Below are 17,168 nucleotides of genomic sequence, written 5' to 3' on the forward strand. Positions count from 1 at the left end.
CGCTAATACCCACAGTAAAGACATTTTACATTACAGTTTAATGTGCACATACTGTCTGCTTGTATAAGAAACTGAAGCTAGTTCAGGCAAAGGGATAGCATAGCAAGGAAGTTTAGAGGAGGGCAGGCATCTCATGGTCTGGCCAGAGTGTAGGGTATGTATGTGTGAAGGGAGAAGTGGGGCAGGTGAGACTGGTAAATTGAGCCTTATCTTGCTATGAATTAGGAAGCCATTAGAGGAGAGGCATGAGAATGGTGATGACAGGCCATTTAGAATATCACGGCAAAAATCTTTGACTCTGCAAAGGGTGTCAGGAATGGAGAAGAGAGGGTGCATTAGAGTCAAAATATAACTTATTAAGTAGGAGACATGGGAAGAACTATTAAGTATTTGGGCCTGTTGAATTTGGGATACCAATAAAATGTTTATTCTTCAGGTGGAAAGGACCACTAGGTCTGAGAGTCAAGCTAGAGTTGATAGAATTAACACTGAAATAGGAAGTATTAGAAGTTGGAATAAATAAAACCACCCAATAAGACTGTTGAGTTGAGAATCAGTTTTTATGAGAAGGGCCTCAGACGGAAGAAGGGAAGAAGCTGAGCTGAAGTTACAAGAACTGGTGACTGGCTTGAAGAAGCCAGTATCCTGTGTGTATCAGGACCTGCTTTACTTCCTAATGCTCTTTTTAGAAATGTGAATGGATGCATTAACTCAGCAGTTTTCCAAATATGTCTGGAAACCCTTTAAAGACCCTGAAGCCCTTTCTGGGATCTCTGAGGTCCTAGTATTTTCTTCATATACTGCAACCAAAACAATGTATTGAATGTAAAAGTAGATACGAGAATCCAGCTGTCTTCTATTGAGCCAGGCATTAGACATCTGCAGAAGTGTCAGACAATGCACTCTTCTTGCTAACTTGTTTGGAGAATTTTTTTTTTTTTTAATAGAAAATGTTATTTCTTAGGATAAAATGGGTTTATTAATATTTCAGTAATTTTTTAGTATTTATTTCTAATAAATCGATTATTGTTTAGTGTCCTTTTTAAGAGTATAGAGAGGTCCTGAGATCAAAAGAGTGAGAACTGCTTTTTTAACTAAAACTGTCTTGTTTTTTAAATGGGAGTAAGCCTTCCATTTCCCTGAAGCAAATTCAAAAATTGGTGAATGTTCTTTCCTTGAGAACTCTGAATTAATTTTAAATATCTTTAATTTGCCAGTGATTTTTTTTTTTTTTTTTTTTTAATTTCGTTATCCTTGGTCTTTTAAAGTACATTTTGGCTGTGTAAGAGGGTGACTGAAGTGGGGTCGTATACAGCTTAGTTGGAAAACCACCTAAACCTGGGTCTGTCAGTCTACAGATACTGCCATTTTAGTTCAGTATGTTTTTGTTCTTTAAAGGCTTTGAAGCCTGTAAAGATATGCATTGTTGGATTTCTTAAAGAAGCAACCTAATTATCTGCCCTCCCCTTCACATATTTGTCAATGACGGTAATAATCCCAAAATTGCAGAAGTAACCTGACAAAAATGCAGTAATAGTGTAATGTAGTAATCTCACAAAAATGTAGTAAGATTAGCAATTAATATTCTCCATTAGGTGTCTTTGTATAGCTCCTGTACTGGGAAAGCTATGTCTCTTGTACCATTAGAACCTGATGGCCTTTTGAAGACTTTGATGGGGATTCATTCGTGTTCTTCCCGTATCAGTGGATTTCTGCTGCTGTTGTAGTGGACATGGACCCTTGCATTTTTTCCCCATGGTTCTTTTTCCAGTTAAGTGACTGGAGGAGGAGACCCATGAAATTTTTTTTTTTTTTAGCTTCTGTTGACAGCGGAACAGGGAGGAAATGCACTGTCATCGTGACAACTAATGTGGGCTTGGCTTTTTTTTCCCTCCCTTTTTCTTTTCGCTTGGATGTCCTCCCTTCTTCATGGAAGTGGTGTTACTGCTGCTGCTCTTCTAGGCCCCGTTGAATTTGAGATGGCAGTTATTGTAAGATGGTACTTCAGCTATTGCAGTTGTCAGCCTTCCTCTTGACAGTAGAAGGATGGGAGGACAAAAGGGCTGTTAGAAGTTAGATTCTGCTGGCTTGTTAGCAAATTGAATTGAACTGTAAAAGACAACTTTATTATTACAAGAAGATATGATTTCTGCTTTTACCTGCATTTGTATAAATCGAATCATATAGGAATTTAAAAGCTGCAGTTTCTTTTGAAAGCTAAGTGGTTTTGGAAGCCAATGTTTGTTATAAAATAGAATTTGTTGTAAGCATGTTCATCAAAGCCTCTGTAGACCTAGCCCAGTCAGGAGTACAGTTATGTCATATCACTGTTACACATGACCCTTCCTTGGCTTAGAGAGTTCATGTTGTAAGTTGAAGGCATAAATAATTCTATTTGTCATTTGCCTAATTGAATTTTGTTTTAAATTGTTGGAAAGAGATAATAAAACACTTTGTTAAATATACTTGATGTGCAGGCAGAACAGAATTAATTTAAATGTTAAATTATTTGATAGATTCCACAGTGGTGTGTCGAGTACATGCGATCGTTACCAGGACCCAAGAGAGGAGTTGCCTGTACCCAGCCCAGGAGAGTGGCTGCAATGAGTGTGGCTCAGAGAGTTGCTGATGAAATGGATGTGATGTTGGGCCAGGAAGTTGGTTACTCCATTCGATTTGAAGACTGCAGTAGTGCAAAAACCATTCTTAAGTAAGTACTATCTTAAAAAATCGACACTCTTCTTTCTCTGCTTTTAGTTTTCTGCCACTAGATAGGGGATTAGCTAGTAGAACCTTAAGTCATCTAAATTTATAATAGCCTGAAGTAGACCTTCTTAGAATAACCATATGACTTTTTAATGTGGCTTCTTTGTTGGTAAGAATATATATAGCTGTTAAGTAGAGATTGAAATCCAGAAGTCAGATTTTAATTTATTTGGTACTGTATTTTAGGTGAAATGTTACTGATGTTATAACGTGTGGTTTTAGTAGAAGCATTCTGATCTATATTTATATTATATGTGATAGAAAACTAGTCATTCGTCTTAGTAAAAGACAGCTATTTTGCACAAAAATGATGTGTGGGATGGGATATGATTTATTTGGGAGGAGGGCTTTTAATGTTAATTATACAGCTATTACCACACATGCGTTATGAGCTAAAAGGAGGAAATCTTTTGTTCTGTAATATACTCTTGGAGCCTCCTCTCAAGGTCCTTGTTCTTCATTATAGCTGGGATGCAGATGACTACCTTACTGAGCTCTTTTCTCACATTTTCTTTAACTTTCCTAATTTATTATATTCATCTTAGAATCTGCATAAGTAGTGATATTATGTAGCCTGATGGTAATTTCTTTTGAAAATATCATTTCCCTTTGCTTATTCTGTATTTATGTAACATTTAAATAATTTTTTTCTTAATGATTTCTTTGTCATGTAAAAGACAATTTTGGAACAATATTACATGGGCAATAGATATCTCTGATGGCAGAGATATATAGCGTTACGTGATAAATGAGACAAAAGGTTTTGTTTCATTTATCATTTGATTTTTAACTGTATTTTACAGAAAACTTCAGGTGCATGCAGAAATAGTATAACTGACTGCACGTATTTATCACCCATCTTCAACCATTTGTTTCGTACATAGCCTATTACTATTCCATGTTATTTTGAAGCAAATCCTAGATGCATAATTTCATTGGTAAATATTTCAGTGTCTGTCTCTAACGAATTTTTTTTTTTATATAACTACAGTATTACATTAAAATTATTCTTAATCAGGATATCCAGTCACAGTTCGTTTCCTGTCATTTTTGTCTAGTTTTAATATATATAACATTTATTAGAACTTCATGGTAATAAATTCCGTGATATGCTTAATAACAGTTGAATTTTAAAAAATCTTTATGAGGCATATTTTTAACTTAAATCTTAATCTTATTAAATAAATTCTGTTAATTTGGTGATAGCATGTTATTGATCACTTTTAATTCTAGTGTAACTGACATAACAGTTACTCTGTAGCTAACTTTTTTTTATTGTGGAAAAATACATGTAAAGTTTTAACTGTTTTAAGTGTACAGGACAGTGGCATTTATTATATTCACAACGTTGTGCAACCATCACCACTTTCTGTTTTCATGACCACAAACTTCGTAAACCATCAACCATAGCTATGATTTTATACTATTTAAAAAAGGAAATAATGTCACAAAATTGAGGATAATAAAGGGCACATTTTACTCTTCTTTAGGAGGAATAATTCCATTATTACGACATTTGGTATACTATGCATTGACTTTTTCTTGGTAAAGTTTAATGGAGAGAAGAGAATTTGGGCATTGGGAGGCAAGAAAGTTGTATATTGGGCCTGTGTGTGTGCGCGCACACGTGTGCGTGTGTGTAGGTAGGTAGGAAGTGGAGAGAGGATAGGCTTTCAAGAGGTGCATGTTTGTGAAAGATTTTAGTTCATTTAATAGGGAGTGACAAGTGTCTTGTATATAAATAGGACATAGTGATAGTATTTTGGCATTGTGATTTTTTTTATGGAACTCTCAGAAGTTATGGTTCCCAGAAGTTATAACTAAACTTTTTTTTTCTTCTAAAATTTATTTTGTTGTTGTTAAGAATATCACTAATTCAGCAGCTTCAACATGTATAATTTAGTGGCTTTGATTACATTCTTTGAGTCATGCAGCCATTCTTACCCTGCTTTTCTGACCGTTCCTCTCTCGTTAACATAAACTCACTGCCTCCTAAGGTTCCTATCTAATCTTTCAAGTTGCTGTTATCAGTTTGATCCTATATAGGTAATTCTTAAAGGAGCATAATGCTCAAGGCAGACATTCTTTACTAGTTAAGCTAAATAATTGGTTGGTTTAAAGAAGTCTTCAGGGGATATTTTTGGTTTAAGGTTTAAAGATTATCTCAGGGCAATAGTTACGGGGTTCTTTCACCCTCCATGGCTTTAGGAAATCTAGAGCCCATGAGAATTTGAAATTCTGTTCTGCAGTTTCCCCCTTTTGATCAGGATTCTTCTATGGAATCTTTGATCAAAATGTTCAGTAATAGTAGCCTGGCACTATCCAGTTCTTCTGGTCTCATGGCAGAGGAGGCATTTGTTCATGGAGGCAGTTAGTCACATGTTCCATATCCTCCTATTCCTGATTTTAACGTTGCTGCAGATGAACAGAGACCAATTGTTGTGCCGTGGATGATTGCTTTTAAGCGTTTAAAACCCCAGACACTGAACAATGAACTAGGAGGTAATATAGAAGCACTACACATGTTATTAGACCAATTAACTGGAATGGCCCATGAAACCATGACCCTCCAAATCAAGGAACCAAATCTCATGAGGTATTTGGTTGTACGTAAGCACCCTTAGCAGCTACTCTCTTTTTGTAAATATGTTTATCACGTAGCTTCTGATTGCCAGTTCAACTTTTTACAGGTGTACAACTTATTGACAGCAATTAACAATAAATGGCTGTGCAGTGCAATCCTTATTCAGTGTGATTTTTCCATCACCGTTACTCACCCTTTCCCCCCTCCCTCCTGCCCCTGGTAACCACTGATAAACTTTGGTCCCTGTACATCTGCCTTTTCTTGTCTTTTTATGTAAGTGAGATTATGCAATTCTTGTCCTTTTGTGATTGGCTTATTTCACTCAACATAATGTCTTCAAGCTCCATCCGTATTGTGGCGTGTATCAAGACTTCATTTTTCCTGCTGGCTGAAAAGTATTCCATGATATGTGTGTATGATATTTTGATTATGCATTCATCTGTTGGTGGACATTTAGGTTGTGAATAGTGCAGCAATGAACATTGGTGTACAAGTCTCTGAGCCTCTGCTTTCAAGGCTTTTGGGTACATATAGCTAGGAGTGGAATTGCTGGGTCATACAATAGTTCTGTTTTTAGCTTTTTAAGGAGTGGCCATACTTTTCCAGAATGGCTGTACCATTTTGCATTCCCACTAGCAATGCATAAGGGTTCCGGTTTCCCCACATCCTCGCCAACATTTATTTCTTGTTTTTTATCTTAGCCGTCCTAAAAAACTAAAAGTTTTTTAGCCGTCCTAGTGGGAGTGAAATGGTATCTCATTGTGGTTTTTACTTGCATCTCTGATGGGTAAATGTGTTTGATGATCATTTGAATGTCCTCTTTGGTGAAATGTCTGTTCACGTCCTTTGCCCCTTTTATGATTGGGTTGTCTTTTTGTTGTAAGGTTGTCAAAGTTTTACATATATTTTGGTTGTAAGATTCTTGTCAGGTATATGGTTTCCAAAGATATTTCCCTGGTAGGTAACTTGTCTCTTCACTTTTTCGGTAAAGTCTTCTGGTGAACAAAAGTTTTCAGTTTTTATGAGGTCCCATTTATTTATTTTGTCTTTTGCTGTTTCTGCTTTTGTTGTTGTATTGTATTATTCATTGCTGAAAGTGAGGCCTGACAGTGTTGCACCTGCTTCTTGTTTTAAGAATTTTATGGTTTTAGTTTGCACATTTAGGTCCTTAATCCGTTTTCAGTTTGTTTTTGTATATGGTGCGAGGTATGGATACTGTTCGATTTTTTTGCAATTTTTGCAGCACCATTTATTGAAGAGACTCTTCTTTCCCCATCAGGTTGACTTAGTACCCTTGTCAAAAATCAGTTGACCATACTGTGTGGATTTATTTCGGGACTCCTAATCCTATTCCATTGGTCCCTGTGTCTTTTGTTACACCAGTATCAGACTGTTTTGATTACTGTAGCTGTGTACCCAGACCGAGTGTTGGAAGCTGTGTAGTATGTTTTAAAGTTAGGAAGTGTGAGTCCTACTTTGTTCTCTTTCAACATTGTTTTAGCCATGTGGGTTGGTTTAGGGTGGTGTTTCTATTTTTGTAAAGAAGGCAGTTGAAATTTGGATCAGGATTGCATTCGATCTGTCGATCTCTTTGGGTAGTAATGACATCTTAGCAATATTAAGCATCCCAGTCCATGAACATGGAACATCTTTTCATTTAAGTCTTCTTTAATCTTTTTAAGCAGTATTTTATAGTTTTCATTGTATAAGTCCTTCATGCTCCTGGTTAGATTTATTTCTAGACATTTTATTCTCTTAGGTGCTATTGTAAATGGAACTGTTTTCCCTAATTTCCCTTTCAGATTTCTCAATGTTGGTATATAGAAACTCAAACGGATTTTTGTTTGTTGATCTTATACCCTGCAACTTTGCTAAATTTCCCTATTAGTTCTGGAAGTTTTCCTTTCGACTCCTTGGGAATTTAAAACTAAACTTTTTAAAAGTCTTATTCTGGACAAGGATAAGCTTATTGGGATTTCTTCTAGAATCTGCCACAGAGCTGGGTGCTAACCTAGTGTTCTCTTTAATGATCATATAAAAAGAGTGTGTTATTACCATAAGTTACTCAAAAGAGGAAAAAAAATTTTCAAGGCTAGCTTTTTTCCTATTTACTAGTAGGAGACTGGTGGTAGTTAAAGAAGCCCTTGTTGTTAATGGTTAAGTGCTTGGCTGCTAACTAAAAGGTTCAACCTACCTAGCGGCTCTGTGGGAGAAAGACCTGGAGTTTTGCTCCCATAAAGATTACAGCCTAGGAAACCCTGTCGGAGCAGTTCTACCCTGTCACAAAGGATCTCTTCGAGTCCGAAAATGACTTGATGGCACCTAACAACGATGGTAGTTAAGTGCTTGACTACTAGCTGAAAGGTTGGCAGTTCAGATTTCACCTCTGCACTCTTCCGAGGTGCCTCGGAAGACCTGGCAGCCTGCTCCCGAAAGGTCCCAGCCTTGAAAACCATGTGGAGCAGTTGTACTAGGCATACATGGGGCCGTCATGAGTCAACAACAGTTGAGTGGTAATCTTGAGACCAGTGGTGAGTCAGTAGTAGAAGTCTCGCCTTCCATGTAGGAGACTGGGGTTCAGTTCCTGGGCAGCGCACCTTATATCCAGCCACCACCCATCTGTCAGTGGAGGCTTGCCTGTTGCTGTGCATGCTGAACAGCCTTCAGTGGAGCTTCCAGTCTAAGACAGACTAGGAAGAGTGACTGGTGACCTGCTTCTGAAAATCAGCCAGTGAAAACCATATGGATCACAACGGTCTGATTCTGTTGCGCATGGAGTCACTGTGAACCGGAGGCAACTCAGTGACAGCTGATGACAGTGGTAGTTTTAACTAATGAGAATGCTGCTGTATTGAGAGTAGGGTTTTATGATTCCCTAGATATATTTTATATGGTAATTTATCAACTCATTTCTTGAGATTTCAGATGTCAAAAAAGGTAAAGATTTGATTTTCTGAAGATGAGCTAATTGCGTAGGCATAGTGAACATATCAGACACCTATCAGTACATTACAGTAGCTCGCTTCATACAGAGATATACAATGCTTATGTATCAGTGGGATAGCCAGGAGAAAGAAAGCCTTTAGTTTTCACTATAAAAGGAAGGTAAAGAGGATGAAAGTTAAGGGGCTCAGAGTCTAATCCTGTTTGAGCAGTGTTAGCACTAAATAAGTACTTGTTTACTAATTAAAGAAGTTTTTTTGAGAGCACTTTAGCTAAGTGTAAATTAGTTTAGATTGTCCCTATATAAAGAGCCCAAGATAGGTTCTTCAGTGTTTCGGACACAAATGCTGGTTCAGAAGTGCTGCTTCATTGCATAAATTCTAGTTCCTAGTCTGATGTTTAGTATTTGCAGAGTAGTAGATCTCTAGTATAAGTTAATGTGCTGTTAGACTAGCCTTAAATAGCCACCCAGTCCCAGTGGACAAATTTGTCTGCAAAGCTACAGCTGCTGAATTATTTTTTATTTTGGTTATTGCATGCTTGCCTGCTCCCACCCTTTTTTTTTTTCCTTTTAGTCTATTTATGGTACTTTTGCTGTCTTGAAGTGAAAATCATGGGGTAAAAAAAATGAGGTAGCTGAAGAACAACAGACTAGTCAGTGAAAAAATCTTAATTCATTTTCATGTAAGGAAGAAAAGGCTGGTGCTTGTTTTTAACGTCTGAGATCCTCTGGCTTTTTGCGGTGGATTTTAAGAAGTACTTTGTCTATAGTTGACATTGTAGCAAATTTTAAGAAACTCATTCTTCATTTTTTAAAGGGAATCCATGATTTTTTTAGAGAAGAAAACAATTTGATAGTCTTGTACCTGTGGAAAAACATTGTAGTATTTGAAGTTATGATTGCATTTTTGTTTTTTTCCCCAGGCTGCAAAATAACTGAGATAATGCAGAATTGGGAATCTATTTAGACAGATAATGCTTAGTCATTCAGTCAGCTGATAATTGTCTTCTGTGTGTAGTACAGGACACGTTACAGTAGTAAAAAGGAAGAGTCTCTGTCCTCATAAAACAAACACGTGTATAAGATGTCATATGGGGAGTGGGCTTCTGAAAGGGAATATTGGAGTTTATATGAAAGTGTAATGTGAGAATTCATGCTTTTAGATTGGAAAAGTGACGTTGTTGGCGGAAGCCTTCTTGCGATACTGTCACTAACTGCACTATTAAAGGAGCAAGGTGGGCAAACCCCACATTTATCACTAACTGCATGGTTGGTTGGCCTTTTTCTTACTGATTTGTGGAGCTCTTCATATAAGCAGACACCGTGGTGGCATAGTGGTTAAGTGCTACTACTGCTAAGCAAGAGGTCAGCAGTTCGAGTCCACCCAGGTGCTCTTTGGAAACTCTGGGCAGTTCTATTCTGTTCTGTAGGGTCGCTATGAGTCAGAATCAACTTGACGGCAACAAGTTTGGTTTTGGTTTTCTTAATATAAGTTGCAGTTTTTGCCTAGTTTGTCTTCTTTACTTCATGAAGCTTCATGCCATGCAGAAATTTGACTTTTGAATTAACTACTTTTATAATGTCTGGCCTTTGCGTCATACCTTGTCCAAGATTGTTTTAAGTAATTTAATCCATGGGTTCTGGTATTTTTGTTTTAAATCTTTGTCTGGAGTTTTGGAGAAGGTATAAGGTTTGAGGTAGGGATTCAGGAAGTTTTATCTCAGCTGTACACTATCCTCCCCCCAATGCCAAAATACGTAACACTAAGTTCCTGGGAATGATTTCCCTGCATACACACGGTTTTTTCGTCACTCATAACTGGAGCATTAGTCATTGACACTCATTTACGTTAGGAATAACTTAGTTTGTCTTACTCAATTTTTTTTTTTTTTTTTAATCTGGCTTTTATTTTGGAAAAACATTTCCCACCTTTCTGATCTCCTTTATTTTCTGTGATTTTTCTTTGGAAAAGACAACTTGGGATGCTTTGTTCAAATCAGAACAGGTGATGTCAGCTGTACTTGTACTGTAGTTGTTGGTGGTGGTTATGCCATGCCATCTGCGTGTGGCCATTACAAAAAAGAATACTTGATTTAGTAACGTACATTGATATTACTCAGCGCGCTTTTTTGGAGAAGGTGTATTTTATTAATACCCAAGAGCTCTATTTCGGCATTCATTTAAATAGCCAGGACTGGAAACCTGAACTGTTTTTTACTTATTCCAAGGATATTTTTATGGCTTAATCATCTGCTTTGTTTACTCTTTCTTGTTTAACTTGATTAGTTTAGACTGACCTACCGATTGCCGATTAGGCTAATGCTTCTCAAACTTTAGCAAGCATCAGAATCATACGGAAGCTTGTTAAAACACAGATCGCAGTACGCCACCTTCAAAATTGCTGATTCAGTAGGTTTGAGGTAGGGCCTGAAAATTTGTACTTGTAACGAGTTTTTTAGTTTTCTGCCCCAAAACAGAATAACAACTCTAGCTAATGAGGTACCCAGTAAAATACGGAGTTGGCTGTCCTGTGGGTTTTTTTGTTGTTGTTGTTGTTTTTGGAACTGCACACATTAAATTTGTTTGCTAATTAAAATGCCCTCAAAGTAGAATTCCCTTTTGAAGTGAATAGTTACTGAGTATCCAGAAAAGTTTGGAAACTGAGTGGCTTTGGAAGAGCGACCAGTTTTTTTTTTTTTTCCTTTGCAAAGCAACAGACAGGTGCTTTGTTAATGTAAGGAAGTTACCACGTGTGGATGAAACTTTATTATGTTTTGCTTCTGAGATGATGGACAAAAAGATTGCCTATTTCATGTTAGTAATACATCTGAAGGCAAGAGAAATTGCTAAATGTTCCGAAAAAGGTGAAAGATTTCAAAGCAGCTAGAGGTTCTAGTGTAGCTGATTCATGCAGTGTGTGATGCACTGTCACTGAAGACAGTGACTCATAGTTTCATTTGCTGTTTTTTTTTTTTTCTTTCATAGTCTTACATAAAATAATCTTGTAGCTGATGCTGTCTTTAATTCCAGAAATACAGTTAGGAGTCTATTTTTTAAATATGGTTAAAGAGGAAAGAAGCAGAAAACCTGTAAATGGAGTAAAGATGGACTTGTTTGCCAGAGTCTCGAATTTAGGTGAAATAAAGAGTGGGATTCATGACTGTTGCAGGCTGTCAGTTTGGTGAACTTACTGCTCCAACAGATGACAGTAGTTAAAATATCAAGCTTTAGTCTGTGAAAGATTAGTTCATGAAAAATGTTCTCAAATGGTGAAGACATAGGTGTTGACCTAAGATTTTTAAATAAAGTTATGGGTTTTTATTGACGCAACTGAGTTGCAGCTTCAGGATTTGAAGGCATATAGTCCTTTTGTATTGGTGACAGCAGCAGCCTGGGTGGAATGGAGAGGAGACGGTTGACCCACGCCACCATTCTGCAAACCATCCTTCAACTGATTGCCTGAATTACACATTAGTCTTATCTTAAGCCGCTGTCCCTCAGCCTGGTTTCCCTCTTGTTTTGGTTCATTGATCAGTCTGATGCCATTCACCTTTTATCTTCCACGTATTTATTAGCATTTCAAGAGTGCAAATACTGCCCCTCTTGTTCCCAGTGCCTTTGTGAATGTATTCCTTTTTGTGCTTCTTTACAGTCATTTGACTCACTTGGCTCTGTCAGCCCTTTTGAAGCAGTAGCCTCTTGTTAGCTCATCAAATGGGGAATTATTAGGGCTTTCAGTTTGCATGTGGTAACATTTTAGTGGTGTGATGTTATGAAGCATCTTAAAATGATTTCTTTTGTTTAGTATGCTGAATATTTGTATGCTTTAAGGTTGGTTGCTAAGAAATCCACCTACTTAAATGACAGTTTTTGGTTGGGCATTTGTGTGAAATCATGTGATTGTTATATTCCATAATCAGGTTTATCTATGCTTATAAAATTATCTCCAAGCTTAGTTTTGCAGATGATTATGAAGCAATAAAACCAGCACATTTGTTTTGGAAGAAAGTTTAATTTAAACTTACCTAATCTCAGCATTTCATTTTTATGTCATGATGTTTAGTTTTAAAATGGCCTAAATGAACCTTGACCAACATGTTCTTTGTGAATATAGGTATATGACTGATGGAATGTTACTTCGTGAAGCCATGAATGATCCCCTCCTGGAACGTTATGGTGTGATAATTCTTGATGAGGCTCATGAAAGGACCTTGGCTACAGATATTCTCATGGGTGTTCTGAAGGAAGTTGTAAGACAGAGATCAGATTTAAAGGTGAAGTAATTTCTTTTACCCATTTAGTTCATAAAATGTATCTCTGTGAAAATATACAGGGAACGCATGCTGATCACTGATCATAGACCTTTACAGTATCTTTTTGACTGTAAAAAGAAGCAATCAGTGAGTGCCTATAATGTTTTTCTTTGTTTTTAATATACTGTGTCTTCATTTTAGACTTCAAGTGTACCTCTCCCACTTTTTAGTAATATATTTTAAAACAAAATCTCATTTTCTAACCCACCCAGTTCTTTTTTAAACCAGTAGCATGATATTTTAATAACCTTGCTACTCACTCTACCCTTCAGTAAGTCCAGAGGCCTCCTCCCCTAAGGGTCAAATCTTTGTTCTTCCAGTCCATGTCGTGACCCAACACAAAACGCATTATAATGCTGGAGAGTAGCAGTAACTACACCCAGAACAAGCAGCTCGTCAGACATGGATTTGCTTACTCTTCTGTCTTGTTCTCCTTTCGTCCTCTGAACCACTAACACTGATCAGTATCACTGTGTTGATAACAGGCTTAAAAGTGACTAACTTTTTCTGATACTTCTGTCCCTTGAATATGATTAAGTTCCAGTTTTTACATTGTTTATTTTTGTTGTTGTTATGTGTATTTAACATTCGTTGAAACTTAGATACATTATCCTGTGGCAGTGTATGTGTTACAAAAGGATTCTTCCCTAGACAGAAAGATTCTGTTCCTTAAAAAGAAGATTAAGGTCAGAGTATGTAAACATTTTGTTTACAAAGATTAAATTCATGCGTTTGAAGAATACACTTGAAGAACTAATGAATAGTATCATTATTGATTAAGCCACATGAGCTATCAAGGTTTTAGTAAGACACTCAACTGAAGTAGAACTCTAGTAGAGTGTTTTATGGGGAAACCTTCTATTTCAGGAAATTTTTAATGGATTGAGTAATTTATGATTTACATAGAGGGAAGGTGACTGCACAATCATGCAGCCCCCGCATCGAGTGACCTTTTGTTGCTGTGACGTTTTATGACATTATAGAAGATTCTTGTTTATTACAAATTTTTCAAAACTCATGCTTATCAAAGATGATTTGCAAGATGGGAGAAAATTTACATCGGTTCCACTGTTTTGTTTTTTTTTTTTTTTTTGCATTTCCTTTCCCCACCCCCCATATGCAATGTCGTTGTGTTTTAATAAGCATAGCAGTAATCTTACTACATATTAATGTTCTCTTTCCCAAGCCTTTCCTATATTGTTTAATTGTGGAAACTTGTTTTTAAAGTATAGTTTCATGAGGACATGTTATAGTTTACTTATTTATTGGACATTAGGTTTATTTCTCTTTTTTATGTAAATGACTCAGATCTTCCTACAGCCTAGCCTTTATGTATTTGATTTTTTTAATCACTATTTATATGAAGACTCTTATGGGCTTTGTAACTGATACATAGGGCAGTAAACAGTACGGTACTTTTTGGTCTTTAAGACCGTGTAAGAACCCTTTGAAGACAGCTTCTAACAATATAACTTTTGGTTTTAGGTTATAGTTATGAGTGCTACACTAGATGCAGGAAAATTCCAGATTTACTTTGATAACTGCCCGCTCTTAACTATTCCTGGACGTACACATCCTGTTGAGATCTTTTATACTCCGGAACCTGAAAGAGATTATCTTGAAGCAGCAATTCGAACAGTGATCCAAATTCACATGTGTGAAGAGGAGGAAGGAGATCTTCTGCTTTTCTTAACTGGTCAAGAGGTATTGTCATTATTTGCTTCATTATTTAGCCTTTGGTATATTATTTTTATTACGCTACGCCTTTCAACTTAAAAACTTCACATACAGTAGGCTCTCTGTATTGGCAGGTTTCATATCCATGGATTTAACCAACCATGGGTTGAAAATATTCAGGAAAAAAAAGTTCCAGAAAGCACTATGCTGAATCCAGGGGAATGAAATGATGTGTGGGCATAGCCTGCTGTAGCCTCCCACCATTTCACAGATCCTTGCACTCAATTGAGCATTGTTCACCTCTTATCTTGTCATTATTCCCTAAACAATACAGTATAACAACTATTTACATAATGTTTACATTGTTTTAGGTATTATAAGTAATCTAGAGATGATTTAAAGTGTACAAGGGGATGTGGCTAGGTTATATGCCAGTACTATGTCATTTTATATAAGGGACTTGAACTTATGCCGATTTTGGTATCCACCAGGCCTCTAGAACCAATCCCCTGCAGGTACTGAGGGACAGCTGTATTAACCTTTTTTTTTTTTTTTCTTATACAAACTTTTAAAGTTTTTCTTCAACTTGACTATTTATATATAACCCTTTTTATCAGTGTACTCCAGGAGTTCCTTTTTATACCACTGGGCACGGTAGTTGAGCTTTTGGCTGCTAACTAAAAGGTCCGCGGTTCAGATCCACCCAGCTGCTTCTTGGAAACCCTATGGGGTAGTTCTATTCTGTCCGTGTAGGGTCACAATGAGTCGGAATAGACTCAGTGGCAGTGGGCTTAGTTTTGGTTCTTAGTGTTTGTGTTATAGAGTGTTAAACGTTTTTAGAATTTCCAGATTTAGCAGTTGTAAACTCAAATTTGGAGAGAACTGGGTGATATGTAGCATATGGTCACCTGTAATTTTGCCAAGGTACATTTGAATCACACCTACCTTGAAATCAGGATAACATAGCCAGTTACTTAGTTTGCAAGTGATCACAACACATTTGTGTGTTTTGTTTTGTTCCATGTACTCACTGAGGATTGGAGGAGATCACCTAAGTGTTGTCATTAGATTTTATTTCATTTTGGCGCGTTAATTTTATTCTCTGCTACAGTTTTCTAAATGTGCTTCCAACAGGGTGTTTATAGTTGTGTTGTGAAATTCTTGAGTGGCTAAATAAGGTTAAGAGAAGCTGTCCAGAAAGCCTTTTAACTAAAGTAAAGGTCTTGTTAGAAATTTTTATTTGCTTTAATGAGCTTTGTGCATTTTCTAGACTGGTGCTTCTCAAATGACTGTATATGTGCAGATCACTTAGAAAACTTGTTAACAGGCAGATTCTGATTGTATAGGCCTGAATGTGTCCTAAGATTCTGCGTTTCTAGCATACTTCCAGCTAATGTTGATGCTACTGCTCAAGGTTTGAGTAACAGCTCTACAACAGCACTGCTCAGTAGAACTCACTTTTGATAGTAGAAATATAGTATATCTGTGCTGTTCAACATGGTAGCCACTAACAATTATGGTTTCCCAGCACTTGAAATGTGGCTAGTGTGAGAGGAACTAAAATTTTATTTTTTAAATAATTTAAATTTAATTATGTGCATGTGCAGGCCCACCTCCTGTTTTTTATTTTTTTATAACCCAAGTGTGGCCAGTGGATTCTGACTGGGGGAGGAGAGTTTGTTAAAACAGTGTAGGTTCCTGGGCCCTGCTTCAAGCCTGCTAAAATAGGGGAAATTTGGGGGTGAAGCATAGGAATCTTTTTTTTTTCAATTGTGTTTTAGATGAAGGTTTACAGAACAAACTAGTTTATTGTTAAACAGTTAGTACACATACTGTTTTGTGACGTTGAGTAACAACCCCACAACACGTCAACACTCTCCATTCTCAACCTTGGGTTCCCTATTACCAGCTTCCCTTTCCCCACCTACCTTCTAGTCCTTGCCACTGGGTTGGTGTGCCCCTTTAGTTACGTTTTGTTTTATGGGCCTGTCCTGTCTTTGGCTGAAGGGTGAACCTCAGGAGTGACTTGGTTACTGAGATGAAAGGGTGTCCAGGGGCAATACTCTCAGGGTTTCTCCAGTCTGTCAGGACAGCAAGTCTCGTCTTTCTTTTTGAGTTGGAATTTTGTTCTACATTTCTCTCCAGTGCTTTCCAGGACCCTCTCTTGTGATCGTTTTCAGAGCAGTCAGTGGTCACCGGGCACCATCAAGTTGTACTGGACTTAGTCCGGTGGAGGCTATGGTAGATGTGGTCCATTAGTCCTTTGGACTAACCTTTCCCTTGTATCTTTAGTTTTCTTTGTTCTTCCTTGCACCCGAAGGGGTGAGAGCAGCGGAGTATCCTAGATGGCCACTCACAGGCTTTGAAGACCCCAGATGATAACTCACCAAAGTAGAACGTAGAACATTTTCTGTATAAGCTATGTTATGCCAATTGAGCTAACTGTTCTTCGAGACCATGGTCCCCACAGCCCTCAGCCCAGCAATTCGGTCCCTCAGGGAGTTTGGATGTGTCTATGGAGCTTCTGTGACCTTGCCTTGTACAAATTGTGCTGACTTCCCCAGTACTGTGTACTGTCTTACTCTTCACCAGAGTTAGCACTTATCTATTGTCTAGTGTTTTTCCATCTCCAGCCCTCCCCTCCCTCATGACCATCAAAGATTGTTTCTTTTTTGTCTGTAAACATTTTCATGAGTTTTTACAGTAGTGGTCTCATACAATATTTGTCCTTTTGTGAGGAATCTCATTTTTAACAAGCTCCTCAGACAGTTTTTATATATGCTCAGGTTTAAGGGTGACTGCTTCAGAGGAACATTTTAGGCAGTGTGATGCCTGTGATACACATAATGATGCCTTAAATAGTGTTGTGGGAAATTGTCATAGT

At 37.3% G+C, this 17,168-nt stretch overlaps 1 protein-coding gene across 1 annotated transcript in view; it reads left to right on the forward strand.

Annotated features, from left to right (window-relative positions):
- Positions 1 to 17,168, forward strand: part of DHX15 (DEAH-box helicase 15) — a 49,203-nt gene that overhangs the window by 9,390 nt on the left and 22,645 nt on the right. Inside the window, exons 3-5 of the mRNA XM_049886431.1 lie at positions 2,517 to 2,710; positions 12,409 to 12,568; positions 14,093 to 14,311. Of these exons, the coding sequence (XP_049742388.1) occupies positions 2,517 to 2,710; positions 12,409 to 12,568; positions 14,093 to 14,311 (573 nt within the window). The remainder of the gene's footprint in view (positions 1 to 2,516; positions 2,711 to 12,408; positions 12,569 to 14,092; positions 14,312 to 17,168) is intronic.

Source organism: Elephas maximus, chromosome 5 (assembly GCF_024166365.1).
Source record: "Elephas maximus indicus isolate mEleMax1 chromosome 5, mEleMax1 primary haplotype, whole genome shotgun sequence".
Taxonomy (NCBI): domain Eukaryota; kingdom Metazoa; phylum Chordata; class Mammalia; order Proboscidea; family Elephantidae; genus Elephas; species Elephas maximus.